The 16662-nt window shown below is 40.4% G+C and overlaps 1 protein-coding gene across 3 annotated transcripts in view; it reads right to left on the bottom strand.

The window, feature by feature from the left end:
- MSH3 (mutS homolog 3) overlaps positions 1-16662 on the bottom strand; it is a 2607526-nt gene that overhangs the window by 2474212 nt on the left and 116652 nt on the right. For all 3 annotated transcript variants that reach the window (XM_085632401.1, XM_085632403.1, XM_085632402.1), the window contains exon 4: positions 4063-4275. In XM_085632401.1, the coding sequence (XP_085488527.1) occupies positions 4063-4275 (213 nt within the window). The remainder of the gene's footprint in view (positions 1-4062; positions 4276-16662) is intronic.

Here is a 16662-nt window from a genome sequence, read left to right as displayed (position 1 = left end):
AAGTGGAATATAAGCTGAATGATAGGGAGTACTTCCGGTATGCTCAGGTCCGCCATGCGTTGTGCTCGGTTTTCCCTGATGCTACTGCTATCCCGGAAAAGTCCCCACTGGAGGACAGGGTGCTCGATGGCTACGTGCCTGACAGCACAATCTCCTTGATTTATAAAAAGCTTATAAACGAACGGGCGGACCTGTTGACCCACCTGAGGGAGGTCTGGGTAGCTGACGGTTTGGAATTAGATGATGAGGACTGGGTATCGGCAGTAGCCTCCCCGAGGGAGGTGGCAATTCCGGCCCGCCTTCGGCTCGTACAACAAAAGATACTCCATAGAGTGTATGTCACTGGACCCCGCCTGATGCGCATGGGTTTTTCCGTGGATGGATTGTGTAAGCGTGGCTGTGGTTTGCTGAGTACTTTCCTTCACGTCCTATGGGAATGCCCTGAGGTGGCTCGCTTTTGGAGTCGGGTGCATGCGGTAATGGAAGAGGTCACGCATGTTGCTCTGTTTCCAGAAGCTAGGAGGTGTCTGCTGAACGTGTGGGAGCCAAATGATTATAATGTGGCACAGACGCAGTGGGCGACTCTGGGGAATATGGTGGCGAAACGCAACATCGCACAGTTATGGGGTTCTCAGAGGTCACCCACGGTCTCGGTGTGGAAGGAGAATATGGACTGGTGCATGTTTAGAGAAAAGACGGTGTATGTAGCGAGAGGCAAGCCTAGGAAATGGACTAGGGTATGGGGTCCGTGGAATTCTTATCGCGGAGACATCTGCGCCCCTCCTCTGGCAATAGTATTGGATGTTCCTTTGTCCCCCTAGCTGAACATTCCTAATTTGCTATGTTATGAGTATGATACAGTTTGACTTTTCCTCTGCTCCCAGGCCCCCCTCCCTCCTCTGCCACAGACCATTCATGATTATTATATAAAGTGGAATTTCCTACCCCGGGGAGCACGTCCTGATACTTACAATTCCTATTGCCTTGTTTGAGTGTAATGTTTATACAGTTTTAAATTGAAAGATGAAACCGTATTCAATATTGTTACTCGACTACAGCCGCTGCCTTCACTCGGAGTGCTGATGGACTGACGGGATTTTTTGATTGACATGTCTGTACAACGGTGAAATAACACATCTCGTACTAATTAGCGGCCGGCCCAAGTGGATGTAGGCCCATGTCTGTAACTCTTTGAAGTCAAATAAAGGTTTCTTAAAAAAAAAAAAATCAATAACTTTATAATTAATACATACTGTAGGTTAAGTGTGAGTACATTCCCATAATTTGTATAATACCAAGTTATATATTGTTTTCTCCAAAAATATGGCCTAACACCAGCGACCTCGATCCAGCTCCCCATTCCCTACCAGATACCAATTCCAAAAGCCAGACACGTCTGACACTCACTTTATCTGCCTACTTAACACTGTCATCGAAAGACCAAAGAAGCACTGCTTCTAAAAGTCTGCCAATGCTTGGAGATTAAGAAGAGGTCCGGAGGGATGGGAGCTGTTGCTCAGCAACTATACATATGTCAAGGTGATCGTTTAACACGTGTTTTGTGCTGTTGATGAAAGTAGGGAGTGCCATGCAGCCCAGGCCAGGTGAAGAAATGTGACACATAGCGCAAACCAAAATGTGAAAACGGAAATATCGTCCAGCCTCATTCAGGAAAAAACTGGAAAGTGTAAAATAATTTAAAGATTTTGATTTCTGGCAGCATATTTTCACTTAAGTGAGTAGGGTACCTGTGCAACCAGCAGAGTGAAAATAAATCCACGATGCATGTAGATTTACAAAACGTGCTTAAAATAAACTTACAGAATGTTTACAACACCTAATAAATTGTTCCATTTTGCTTGTAGGAATTTAAAATTATTTCTTCCTGATACACAGAGCCCTTATAAAGTGTTTCAAATAAAGGACCTCCCAACTTCAGTGTTAATTTTAATTCCGCCATGAAACTGCAGTGAAAAACCGGATCAAAATTCCAACTGTTGCGGTAAAACCTCACTGTGATTTTTAGTCACACACCTTTGGACAGGAAAAATCCTAGCCTACAGCAAAAATAGCCCAGACTGGTGGAACATTTGTTTAAATCGGATGAGTTAACACCGATTCTGGTGGTAATTCCTACTTCTAAGATAAAAGCGTATAACACTGCAGTTTGGCAGTGCTGTTTTCCCCGCTAATGAACCACATCATGAGAACCATAGTGTCAGGTATTCCTGACTTGAGCCTCTTTAGCTGTATAACAATTGCAATTTTAGACTGATCGGTTAGGAAGGCAGTGATTAAACCACTCATTTTTGACAGGATGGCTCATTGAGTTATAAACACACGCTGCTGAGAAATGCAGCAATCTGCAAGCCATGTGTTTGAGGACCAGCAAGGCCGATTCAATCTTCCATTTTCTAAGGTTTTTAAACCGAGTACCATGAAATTGGATAACAGTATCCCCTGCTTGTTTTACAGTACCTAGAATTAGCATAAGTGTGGTCTGAAGCACAAGATATTAATATGGAACTTCTTTCACTACTATTTTTGAGTGAACTGCACTCATCAGTTATGTAGTGTCTTTTCAACTGGAGTACAAAAATGGACATTGTGCTCATCCCGTGCCCTTTAAAAGTTTTTTTGCCTTGATGTACGAAAAATGGCTGAAATTTTGAAGATGTTATGTATGTAATGATGAAATCATATGGTATTGCAGATATTGTTGAAATTGAAAATGTTAATAAAAATATATAAAAAATAAAAAAATAAAGTTATTTTGCAAACTAGTCCCACTCACCTTTTGCGCAGGCTTTAACCGCCTGCTTTTTGCCGACTGGTGCAACGCATGGAAATATTGCAAAAATGATTTTGTGCGTTATTAACCATGTTGTGTCTTAAGCGAAATACAAGCCTCTAGAAGAATATTGTACATTGGATAGTTATTATGTACTTGTCTCACGAAGGTGCTCTTTAAAACTCAAAACCTACTTAAAAACGTTATCTGCAGGCAATGCCTAAAAAAAGAGGCAAAGTGTTTTGGATTCTTCAGATTTCAGAGTGTCCTGTTAAAATTCTTGCTGCTGGGATAATGGTGCCAATAAAATAAATAACGTTTTGAAAATAGTTTCTGTTAAATATCTAACTTTTTAAAAATATTTAGGCCTTGAACACGAATTAACACCAAAAAGAAACCAAACAATTTTATTACAAAGAAGGCATATATTTTTTGCCCGGTTGTAATTGCATTTATGTACTTAAGGTTTTTGCTGCTTCCGGTAAAATAGAACCCTTCTCAGTAGAGATGCTACTTCTATCTCTATTGAAAAGACACTTGTTGTAAGAGTTAAGAAAGTAATGCCACAGATCGGTAATGCACTTCATGCATAACAAAAGTGCCAATAGCTTCATGTAAATAAAGTTCTATTTTAATAGATAGAGCAAAGGTTAATATGCACGAAAAGTATTTAGATAAGCACAAGTTATGGAGCTTTCCCTTTTAAATGTCTGTCCTTTCTGCTGCATGTGTATGTTTCTGGTGAGCAAAGTGTGTTTAAGACTGCAGTACCGCCTCCTTTCTACAGAGGCAGAGCTGAGCACAAATATAAACACACTTGATGAAACACAGATCCCCACAAGGTAATTTTTAAAAAAGTTATAAAAATTGGTACAGCTGTTCCTGAAGTAATTTTTTTATTATTTAGGAGACTTTACCTTGTGGGGACTTGGGTTCAGGTCCCCACAGTGCAATCAAGTCCCACAGCGTGAGTGTGTTATCACACTCAAGTCCCCAGAAGGATAGGAACACGAACACGAACACACACACGAACACACACACGAACACACACACGAACACACACACACACACACACACACAAACACACACACACCCCACACACACACACACAAACACACACACCCCACACACAATGAATGGTAATAACAGGGCCACATTTCACATTTTGTTCTATCCATACCTATTCATTTTTAAATGGGTTGTTTTTGTTTACATACTCGTAGCAAAATAACATTTCTGTATGAATGTTCTTTTAAAACTTATATCATTACCTCTGCATCTTCCCCAAAGAATCTGTACTTGTAGCCACACTCCACACACAGAATGGCATCTTTGTTTTCTGCTTTGATTTTCATGTACTGTAATTCCAAAGGAGTGTATGTGCTTCTGGACCGCCTACAAGTCTGTTTTGCTTCGGAAGATTGTTTGGGGTATTCAGCTATTTCCTGCATTGAACCACATGGGTCAACTCTAAGCTCCACTTCCTGTAAAAAGATAAATGAAAATATATAAATTCGTAATGTTTCATTAGACCCCTGTTATGTTAGTTCATGTGTTATCTGGGTTTTCTCAAGTGCTTGTCCGCTCATGGGCTCCTTGGCACTTATTAGATAGTAAAAGCATTACATACCTAAACTGTGTTCAGAAATTAACGTCCATGAGATAAGATTTAGGTTTTCAAGACCGGGTCGGCTTTGCATGCAAGAGATCTTGGCAGTTGCCTAGTGCATCAAGTAAAATTAGGATACATTTTTTTTTTTTAAATAAGACAACTTAAAATTGCCCTTAGGATGGGCGTGGGAGGGCAAGAATTGAAAGGTTCACCTATAGTGCCAGTTGTCCACAGCTAATCAAGAACTACTTCTGTGTTAGACTCTTACAAAACCACAGACGGTTCTGCAGCATAACTAAGGGCAATATGTACCAGACCTTTCTGAGCTTGTAAATGAGACTAATGGCAGAATCGGCACATTTACAAGAGCAAAAACATTTTGTAATGTACAAATGCCAAATTGCTAATTGGTAACTTGTTACCAAATTGCAGTTTGGTTAGGCGATTCGCTATTTGGAAGGGGCATGTTTTTTTTTTTGTAACATTTTTATTGACATTTTCAGGTTTATTGTGATGTACAGCATACAGATCTTTCAATCAATTGGATCGTATATTACAGTATCCGTCATCACATATCATTTTCGAAGACAGAAGGATAACTTAAAAAACAATTTGTGAACCCTATGGACCCTGATAGTGAATATGACACGCGAACTGGGGTATAACACAGGAAAAACTAGGGGATGGGTATGGAATTTCACGTCCGGGCCTCCCAGACTGATGCTCGGACAGTCGTGTGGGTGTGGCGCACCGATGATTTGCGATTGAACCGACTCTTAGGCTCGACCAGCAAGAGTGGCAGTATGCGCCATAGCGCTGCCTTGAATGTGATCATGTCCCCAGCATATGAAGGAGTTGGGTGGTCAGGATCTAAGACTGCGTTTGCAGGGCTGGTAATGTAGGTGTGTCGCAGTTGGAAGGGGCAGGTTTAGGGCGTCCCTTCCAACTACTGAATCGCAGTGGTATGTGCTAATGTGTTGCGACAGGATTACAGTTGCAAAACATTAATTTTTTACCGACTACTTTGACAATAAGAATAAAAATATTTTTTAGAACCTGCAGTGGTCCTATGGACAACAGGTTACTTAAAAACTGAAACCTAAAAGTTTAATTTGTCCATTTCTATCATCCTGTTTTTCTTTAAGAAAAATGGGTTGCATTTAAAAAAAAAAAAGATTGCTTAGTTAACAAGCATTTGCAATGCAATAGGTCTCGCATTTGTTAAAGTTACAGCTGTTGGTGTTGAAAATGACAATGTTTTTTACTTTTTAATGTGTTATTTGCACTTGAGTAATTATATTTGCATAGTTCTATTGCCATTGGTATAAAAAAAGCAAAAGTAAAAACATTGTCATTTTTAACTCCAATAGCTCTGACTTTAACAAATGTGAGACCTATTGCATTGCAAATGCTCTCTTTTCCAAGCCATGTTGCAGGGTGCAGTACCATATGTGGCTAAAAGATTAATATGGATTTGCAACATAAATATGTTATAGGTTTTAAAGTGTAAAAAATAATGTAACTGCTTATTTATAAAACACTGCAAAGAAAAGCAATATATAGTGTAACCTAAATGGTTAGTATAACACAGAAGACTTTTAGTACTGGGTGTTATAAAAGACAAACTGCATATTCCAGAACACGCACATTATACAGCACACCCAAAACCAATATTGCACAGAATGAAAAGAGAAAGAAAATATATATATTACCTACTGGCGGTCGCCAGTAGGTAGTTATAGTTAGGACCTATTTACCATAGGAAAATGGTAACATTCTGTTCCCAATAACTTTGGCGCTGATTGACGAATCTTCGCCAACTTTTGAAAACTAATTCTTTTTTGAGATCAGCTCCTATGTTGAAAGTTTGGGGGTGATTTGTGAAGGGGGGTGGGGGGGGCGAGAAAAAAGGGGGGTCCCAAAACATGTTTTTTCAATGTTAATTTCCATAGGAAACTTTAGACAAGGCTACAGGTTGAACAGGTGAACGGAATTACCCCAAATTTGGAAGGGAGGAGGGTCTTGGTCTAGAAAGCCCGCTTTTGTTTATTTGGTGTAAATCCATTCAGTAGTGTTTGAGAAATATCTAAATTTACAGATATCGATTTTGGGAATTCTGCCATCTGATTGGCTGAGGCGTTACGAGCATGAGCTTGCTGGTGATTGGCTGCGAACGGTTGAAACTAGGAAGTGTTGGCCGCCATTTTGTGATTCCGTTGAAGCGAGTAAGGGAAAAAAAGGGAGAAAAAAGTGGGAAAGGGGAGGGTAGGAGCGCTGGGAGGTTTGTATGGTGGGTAGGGTGTGCTATAGAGGGAGTGTGAAGCAAATTATTTATCCCTACTGGTGTGAAAGTGCTGATTTGCCCACTGTGAGATGGTGCTGAGGTGAGGTGCCGGTACACTCTGGGATGAAACCGTGCGTCTAAACTGTGAGCTGATTGCTGTAAAGTGATGTGCCCTGGGCGCTGTAGCATAGTGGGCGCTGTAGCATATTTGTGCAGGTGGTGTTAGTATGCGTTTAGAGTATAGCGGGAGTGGAAAGCAAAGTACTTAGTGGTATCAGTATGAAGGCTCGCGGATGAAACTGTGAGTGTAAGTCGTGAGTTTATTGCTGTGAAGTGATGTGCTGTGGGTGCTGTAGGATACTGGCCGCTGCAGCATACCTGTGTAAGTAGTGTTAGTGTGCGTTTATTCTATACAGGGAGTGTGAAACGAACTACTCATCCCTATTGGTCTGAAGAGTCGAATGTAGTGTTTTAGGAAGCAGGAATAAAGGAATAATCGTGAAGAATATAATGCAGAATGTTGCAATGCCAGAGAAGGAAAATGGTCAAATGAGTTGTGTCTAAGAAAGTGGTTGTCTGTAGTAAAGGGATGGAGTTTGAAAATTATATAGAAAGTGTATTTATTTAAATGCCATAATTGGACCCACTGGTGCAAGAGCTAGGGTATCCAGCTGATGCAAAATTGAACAACTTCTGCTGTATTCAAACGTAAGCTCCGCCATCGGTGAATTGTATATTACATGTTACAGTTGCATGTGAAAAACAATAGCTATTACACTTGAATGACTCTACATTCTATAATGAAAATAAAGGTAGGATACGATTACCACATGTATCGTTGAAGAAAAGAAATAAATAAAAAAGAAATTGCAAAATGTAGTCATTAAACTTTTTATGCATCTTGGCAGTGCTTTTTTGTAACAGAAAATTAACAACAGTAGAATAGTTAGCAATCTGTTGTACAGTAGATTCAATGTGGTGCGTGTCAGAATTGGAACTAGTTCTCCCCACATTGGAACTTTGAGGATGAATACAAACATTTCGCTTCTGAGAAGCACATTCGGTACCTTTGTAGTCAAACGGTACATTATTGTCTTCAGCCGTTTCAAAAAAACATTCTTGTGTAGAAAGCTAAGGCATCGAGCTTAGACAGACTCCAATTGCACTTTATAGGTTACATTTCTATGTGACCTACAGAATAGCTATTAGACATGAATTAATACATTGTATAATGAAAATAAAGGTAGTTTACGATTACCACACTGTACCAACGAGTTCCTAAACAAAGTCGTCTTTTTACATTTTTATCGTAAGGTTCTGAGCAGAGGCTGACTTTGAGTAAAATTGTGTGAAAGGGCTTTGTGAATAACAGGCAGGCAAAGAATAGACGTGGTTTCTAAATGGGTGTCGGGTTTAGGTTAATTTTGGAAGTAAATAGCGTATTTGCATAGGCCATACATCACAGATTCCTGGTTAGAATGGAGACGTAAGGGGGAATAATGAGGATAGAGTTCAAATGTCTGAGTATACTTAGAAAGTTATTATATCAAAGTAGTAGGATTGAAGTGTATTATAAAAAATTAAAAGGAAAAAGTAAAAAAAGATGGAAAAAAAATCCATTCAAGAATAATGTGAGTTTCTTACAAGTCTTGGAGATTCCAGTCCAGAAGTTCTTCAGCTGCTTGAGATGCGTAATGTTCCAAGAGGCTATTGTTACCATCGTGTGAGAAAACCAAAGCGATCCAATTCATATCCTCGAAGGGACAGTAATGTTCCTTGAATGCTGGAGCGGTAATTTGAATGCGCAGGCAATCTGAGATGTTGTGAAAGGTCGCACATTGCATGAGATCTTTCGCGGCTGTGCAGGAATTCCATTGCGCTGCGATTCCTTTTTGCATTGCAGTCGCCATTGCTCCGCTGCCAGAACAATCACGTTCATGGTTTTCAAGATACTCCATTACCTGCTGGATATCTGGAGCGATTGTTGAGATGTTGGCAAGGCATACATCCATTCGCCAGTCGAATTGGCACGTTTTGCAATCAAACGATGGTTGTACGCATATTGCAAAAGTGCAGATAAATGTTATGTTGTAGCTAGCTCCGATATTAGATAGAGGCAGACAGCCAAAAAGTTTTTCCGTTTTTTTACAGTATTGATGTAGCTTGGCGTAGACATAGTTGTTACAATAGAAAGTGTAGCCATTTCTAGAAGCAGAATTAGTAGTAGGATGGCCGCAAAGAGGGTGAGAATTGTGGGCACTGTTCCTGTTATTCCAGAGATGATCGAAAGAATGTCTGAATGTAGTCTGGTATTAAAAGAAGAACAGTTTGAAAGCGTGTTAGAAGGCTGTAGGAGACCGTGTTAAAAAAGTGTGCCAGACCTTGAGTGTGACATGTGTTGAAAATTGTGTAACAATTCACAAAGTGTAATTGGCGGTTTGTATTTAAAAGGGAGTATATTTTATATGAAGTTCGTGGTATCTGCAGTCGATAAATTTCTTTTGCAGAAGTGAGGGAGACTTCTGTTCTGAACAAAGGTGCTTTTAGTTTGGTTTGTTTCTTGAAATGTGTTTTCAAACTAGGAATTGAAGTCCAAGTTAAAGTTTGGGAGTTAGTTTGTGTGAGTGGGAATAGATATTGCCACAGGACGTTACTGTGTTTGAAACAGTAAGGACATGGGTATACCAGCTCATATTCCGTAGGATTGTATGTTATTGAGAAGCAGATAACTGTTGTTAGAAAGCTGTGTGAATGTTGGTGTGATTGTAGGAGTTGGCGTCCTTTTAAGAAAGGACGCAAGAATGGTGGCTGTAAGCTTAGAAGCCGTGTAGTTGGACATTCTTGGATAGTAATGAATGACGGCCATTGTGGTCGCACTATTCGCCTGTGAGAATAACTTTTATATGCTCTTTAAGACAGCGATATGTAAATGGAATAAGCCCCTGCTCGTGAATAAACGTGCTACCTTATATAATGACATTCAACATGACAAACAACATGTGTACGTAGCAGACTCAATGACACTACGTACTGTGGGAACCGTGGCTAGCCATGTATACAAACTAAACAGGGGATGGCACCTCTGCCTCATTATGCAGAATGCGGGGAGAGATGAGAGCAAAGTATGTGCGAAGGAGGCAAGTAATTCTCGATTATAAAAGTATACAATGCAAAGTCTTGAGGGGATGTGCCGTAAAGACTTGAGTATGCAGAGCACAGACATGTACATGTCAACATACACTGATGGTCTATTGAGTGAAGTGGACAGTGGACGCAACCATGATAGTACAGTCAGTAGTTAAGATTACGGAATGGTAGCGCATACGTGCCTCCCTCCCCCCCCCCAAATGTTTAGGGAAGTGGGCTGGCTCGCCGTATGCAAGGCTAGCGTAGGGGTATGAATAAAAGGCACGTTTCTTTGGGTGTGGTTCTCTTCCGGATTGGCGAACGTGTCTGCTAGGTCTGCGCAGCTTACACCGCCATGAGGTTGACCTCGTGAGAGAAGGTGGCTGCGTGAATGATGCTCTCAGCCTGCTGGTACTCAGAAACCGTCATGGCCGCTGTGACGCATATATGCCCCACAGTTCACCTTTCGACACCGCTGTATGTGAAAGAGGGCCGCCCACGTGCCATCGGAAGGTCCTGGGCCGAGGTCTGCGAGCTCGGAAGGCTCCTGAGATTAACGCTAGCTACCGCGACACAGGCACACAGAGCCCAGCCTGAGGCCCAGGAGCGTGGAGTGCTCTGTATAATAGTAACACAGTAGTCCGACAGGTACCGACAGTGGAACGGTGTTTTGATACCATAGTGGACGATGTTAGAACTATATCTGAGAGTGGAGATGAAGGTACTCACTTCGACGAGCTGCAACCAACTCTGGGTCCCAACAGTGGAACGGTGTCTTGATCCCATAGTGGATGATGTCCGATATTACCTGCTGCTGAGTTTTCAGAGAACTCCCTCCGTTGAGGTGCATCAGACTCTGTGCTTCCATAGCTAACTGCTGCACATGATTATTGGGCTTGGTTGACTGCAGTCAGTGGAGTACACCGTGGTACAGCAGGTCGGACCAGTGAAATGGGGTCTTGATTCTATGATTGAAGATGTCATATGTTAAAGTCTGTGATGATTTTTGTGTACCCCCTCCGATCAGGTGCAACCAAATCCGTGCTTCCGAATCCAACGGTATGTGGCTATGAGTTGTGAATGACCACTGGATTTGGTGTAGACTACAGTTCGCAGGGTTCACAATTTAGATTGCGTGGGGATTGTTGAATTACAGAATCCAGTAGTTAAGTAATTAGAACGTCTATTGAAACATACACAATATTGTTTTAGTATACTTGCTTCAAGAAGTTTTTTATATCAGTTATAGGTTTAGTGAAATGACCAAATTTATCTTGGAATTCCAAAGGAACAGTGAATAATGTAGACTGTGGAGAGCTGAAATACCAATTCGAATTGTTTTGATTTATTCATTGTAGAGTTCTCTGTAATTTATGTTGTTTTATTTTGTAAAGAGGAAGTGAGAAAAAGTATTGATGGTTGTGTGTGTGAGTACTGCTTTTAATTAACAATGCAGACAGTAGTGTTCACAATTCAGATCGAGTTGCTATTGAGATGATGCAGTCCTGTAAGAGAAGAGATTGCTGTAGTGTGCTCTGTCTGCACCACTCATACGCATCATTGCAGGCTCCACATACATTTTTTTTGCTTCGTGTATTGCAAACCGTAGCGCTCAAGTCAATGCCACGTGGCTGTGGGCCCTTGCTGAATGCTCTCTCTGGCCGATACTGCAGACTTCAGTGTCCACATTTGACACTGAGTCGGTATAATAGATGGATGATGCAGTCCTGTAGGAAAAGACATTGCTCCAGTGCGCTCTGTCTGCACCACTGATATGCATCATTGCAGGATCTGCACATGTTTTTTTCCTTTGTGTATTGCAAACTGTAGAGCTCAAGTGAATGCCAGGTGGCTCTGGGCTCTTGCTGACTGCTCTCTCTGGCCTACACTGCAGACAGCAGTGTTCAAAATTCAGATGGAGTCGCTATTGTAGATTAGGTAGTTCTGTAGGAAAAGACATTGCTCCAGTGTGCTCTGTCTGCAGCACTCATACGTATCATTGTAGGCTGTGTACATGTTTTTTCTGCTTCGTGTATTGCAAACTGTAGAGGTCAAGTCAATGCCACGTGGCTGTGGGCCCTTGCTGAACGCTCTCTCTGGCCTATACTGCAGACTTCTGTGTCCACATTTGACATTGAGTCGGTATTGTAGATGATGCAGTCCTGTAGGAAAAGATATTGCTCCAGTGCGCTCTGTGTGCACCACTCATATGCATCATTGCAGGCTCTGCACACTTTTTTTTTTAGTTTGTGTTTTGCAAACTGTAGAGCTTTAGTGAATGCCATGTGGCTGTGGGCCCTTGTGACCGTTCACTCTGGCCTACACAGCAGACAGCAGTGTTCACAATTGAGATTGAGTCGCTATTGTAGATGAGGTAGTCCTGTAGGAAAAGACATTGCTCCAGTGCGTACTGTCTGCACCATGCATATGTATCATTGCAGGCTTTGCACACTCTTTTTTGTTGCTTCGCTGATGACAAACTGGGTAGGTGAAGTCACTTTAAGTATCTGTGGGTACTTTGTGACCGCTCTCTATGATGATGCAGTGTTGATGGCAACAGATATTGCTCCGAAGAACGGCCTGTCTACAGCATGCATTATCGGTGGCTGTGCACATGCTGAATGCTTTTGATGTGGTTATGTGAGTGCACTAGAACTGATGGCGCGTTTATGATATAATCTTTTTGTGTATTATTTCAGATCTATTGATTGTGTTCTTTTACGATGGAATTATTTCTGTATTATTTCACATCTACTGTCCCTACCTTACTGCAACATAAATTATTGATTCTTTTAATATTGAATCTCTGTGTGTGATCCAATGATTACTGTTGTAGTTAATGCTAGCAGCAACCATTGTCTGAAGGCTGGTTTAGACTTGCCGCACACACATCCAGCACAGACGTCACTGGATATGTCACCATGGTAATAAAAAGGAGTCGAGCGTACATGCCTGTATCCACTTCCACTATCTATCTGTGTCCGTGTGTTCATTATCTATGCATGATTCTGTCTCTGGGCCGTACTATATTACGTTGTGTTGTGGACAGCGTATGCAACCATGTTACCTGTGGTATTGGAGAACATTTTGGTAATGTAACTTTTAGGTGTATGGGTATCATAGGTGGAAGGCTACTTTACGGAGCATGAATATTGATGAAAATGATGGTTGCATGTTGTGTGTAGTGTAAGATATGTGTATATTGCAAAACGTTTTGAACAATGCTCTCTAAGCAGAAGAGGTGTGTCTCATGAAATGCAGTACAGATATTGACAAAAATGAGTGGCGTTTTCAAACTGTTACAATGGGAAATGTTATGAACTAATAAAATGCTTTTTTTTATGGTTACATGGCAATAGCGCAGCCAGTGCGCAATGAGACCGCACCCGATGTGATTGAGAAAATATATTATAATATAAGTTTATTAGAGTTAGAAATAAATAACTGTTTAAAATATTTTAAATTATCGCTTACTCTCATATACACTTTAAGGTTTTTTAGATAGAGTTTTGAGACAAAAAAAAAAAAGAGGGAATGGCATATGCGGCGCGACATCGTACGTCTATGATGTAACACAGGGCATGGCAGCGTGCACTCGTTGCATACACAACACGCAGCGGGCGCGACCCTATACGTACATAACGTAACGCACGGCTTGGCAGTGCGTACTAGTCGCATACCAAAGTAGCAGCTGGAGCGACCTCATATGTACATGTTGTTACACGGGACGCGGTGCCACATACCCGTCGGATACGAAATGCGCATCATGTAAAGGTGGTGGAAAGGATTCGCGTGTTGATCGAGCATGGTAGACTACCGGTACGGGACTGTAGTTTAAAAAAAAAAAATATTAAAAAACAATTCGAAATTCACTCAAAAAACCATAGGTTTTACAGACGTTATAGTTAGGACATCAAACACGTGATAGTCTGACACACCTCTTCACACTGTAGTATAACCTTTGATAGACGCACTCTAACATACAGACTACTGTTTTGAAAAGCATAGACACACCAATACCAGATACTAGATATCCATCCACATCCACTGATTTCTATCTATATATTGTGAGCCACATATACACTGATACAGTTACTTATACATGGTGTCACTCATCATTACATCAGTATAATATCCACTCATACATGTATATATACACATTTACACAGTGCTACTGATCCATAGTTACTCACACATCTATTCAGTCATGCCAAAAATCAATCATACACCCATGTACTCACCTATGCAGATATATACACAACACCTAACTTATTTATACACACATCACTTTCCTTACTTATATAGATACTATCACATACTTACTCCTTATACAATCACTAATACATGTCATCAGTGATGTCATCCGTGATGTCATATGAGATGTCATGAGTGATGTCACTGACCATGTCATGAGTGATGTAATGTCATCAGCAGTGCATTGCAGGCACGCGAGTTATAGTTAGCTCAACTAACTAGAACAGGCTAATTCCTAACTATAATGTATGTACAACCTATGTTTTTTTTCAATGAAAATATATATATATAGCTAAACTAGTGTAGAAATATGTTTTATTTGACCAAAGAAACAGTATATTACAGAAGCAAGCCAAAAAAAACTTTGGCAGAAATAAAGGAGGCAACTTTGAAGCTGGAGATTAGTTTGAGTATTGACGTGGTCCCAACATCCTGTGATCCTGGGCAAATAAATGAGTTTCCTTATAGGTAAAAATATATATTATGGCCTTAACTGCTGCTATTTGAATTCACTTTACTATGTTTGGGTGAATTTTTTGCTATAAAAACAGGAGTTAATAATTAATTGCCATGTTGTGCACCAGAAAAGCCCGGCTCAAATTGAGCACTAATTTAAAGGCTAAAATTGTTTAAAACAAGCGGCATGTTACACAGCTCTAAATATAAAAAAATACCCACTCTGCAGCGTCATGAGTTGCACAAGCAAAACACATGTTGTGCAGCCTACAACAACAAACGTGGCATGGTCTAAAAGCATGTGTGTTTTGGAAAATCCTGTAATGTATTTGTCTGTATGAAAATGTATAGGGTACAACATTACAACATAGATTATAAAGAATTGCAAGAGATAGCATACACTATATATAGGCGTGCTAAAATGAAAACCTAATATTTATAATATTTCTAAAAGTAGAACCAAAAGCTAGGAGCAATAATGAAAAATGATGTACTGTACCACATTAGCATTTTTAGATGTTATAGCTAAAGATAGAAAAGATAGAGAGAAAAAGAAAGAAAATGTAATCAACAAGAAGTCAACATCCTTACCACATATGATAAATAGGTACATCCAATAACCAGCACAAAAAGCTTTCAAATAACTAAATGATAGTAATATATTATCTTTATACAGACTATATAAGAAGAATACAACACTATACTCATGGTGGCTGAAAGGCAACAGTGCTGTCTTTGCAGTGTGTTACAGGGGAGGATAAATAGTTGGTGAGTGGAGACCTTAGTGGCGTCCTTCCAATTAGATGTAATAACCTGAAGGGCAATGGCAAGTAATACATCCACAAACGCACCCAACTTAAGAGTACCAAACCAATTTGCAGAATTACTTCTCAAAAATATGAAGTAAATATCAAAAGGAAAATTAATGGAGCAAATGGAGGAGATTGATTTACATACCTATGTCCAAAAAGAGGAAATACAAGGACAAAGAAAAAAGGAATGTAAATATGAACCAGGAGTGTTTGTGCAGGACCAACAGTTAGGAGATAGCTTGGAACTGTATTTGGAGATAGATAATGGGGTTAAAAAAAGCCTCTGATAAAAGTGATAGAGGGGTTGAGTGATGCTGGCATTGCAAATAGTGTGTTGTATTCTTGTCCAGATAGAATTCCATGTGCGTACAGAAAGAATACGCTGCAAATCTGATTCCCATGGAAGTTCATTTTTAGTCTTGGGGCGAGTGGGAAGATAAAAATGAAGATATTTGTGGATGTGAGAGGCCCGAACGGAGAGAGAGGTAGAGAACGGTTCTAACGGGGGGTCTAACGAAGAAACAGAAGAGATAGAGAAGAGAAAACTGTTGGGTTAAGAGCATTCTTAAAGAATGATACTGAAGAAGGTACGAGGAGGGCAGGCAAAATTTGGATTGTACTTCCTGAGAGGATAGAAAGGGCGTACCATGGACAAGATGTTTAACTTTGATTATCCCCTTTGGCCACCCAGTCTTTCGAAAAAATAGTATGGTTGGAAAGTTTAATGGACCTATTATGCCAAATAGGAGAATCCAGGAACATGAACATTTGCAGAGGTGAAAGAGATTTGTTAAGGACCGGATTAAAAGTTGATATAAATTGTGAGATGGTTGGGGACTTAAATAGGCACGGAGAATGGGAAAAATTGCCTAGCGAAGAAAAGGGAACAGGAGTAAAGTGCAATTGTGTTTTGAAAGTAGGATGTTAATGTATCCAGTAAGGAAATAATTTAGCCCATTGGCTGAAAGTTCAAAACACACTGACATGAAACAGCATGTGGTAAAGTACATGTTCTGTTTACTGTCTGGGTGAAAGTTAACCATATAGAAAAGATGGCGATGCTGATAATTATCAAAAGGCCTTCTGATGCAAGGGGGAAACAGGATGCTTAATGGCCCAGGTTTTGAAACAAACGAAAGAATGCCATGTGTGCACGGTTGACTTAAAAGGCCATCTAAGCTCAAATTAAGGACTAATTTAAATATAGTTAATTTCACTGTGAAATGTGTCCTAGGGGGAGGAGTGTAAGAGAGGGAGGGGGTAAAACAGATGAGAAGGGAAGAGGAGGAGAATGGGAGAAGGAGAGAAGGTGTGGAGGGAGTGGCTA

Source organism: Triturus cristatus, chromosome 2_1 (assembly GCF_964204655.1).
Source record: "Triturus cristatus chromosome 2_1, aTriCri1.1, whole genome shotgun sequence".
NCBI classification, from domain to species: Eukaryota; Metazoa; Chordata; class Amphibia; order Caudata; family Salamandridae; genus Triturus; species Triturus cristatus.
This window is presented reverse-complemented; position numbering and strand designations above follow the sequence as displayed.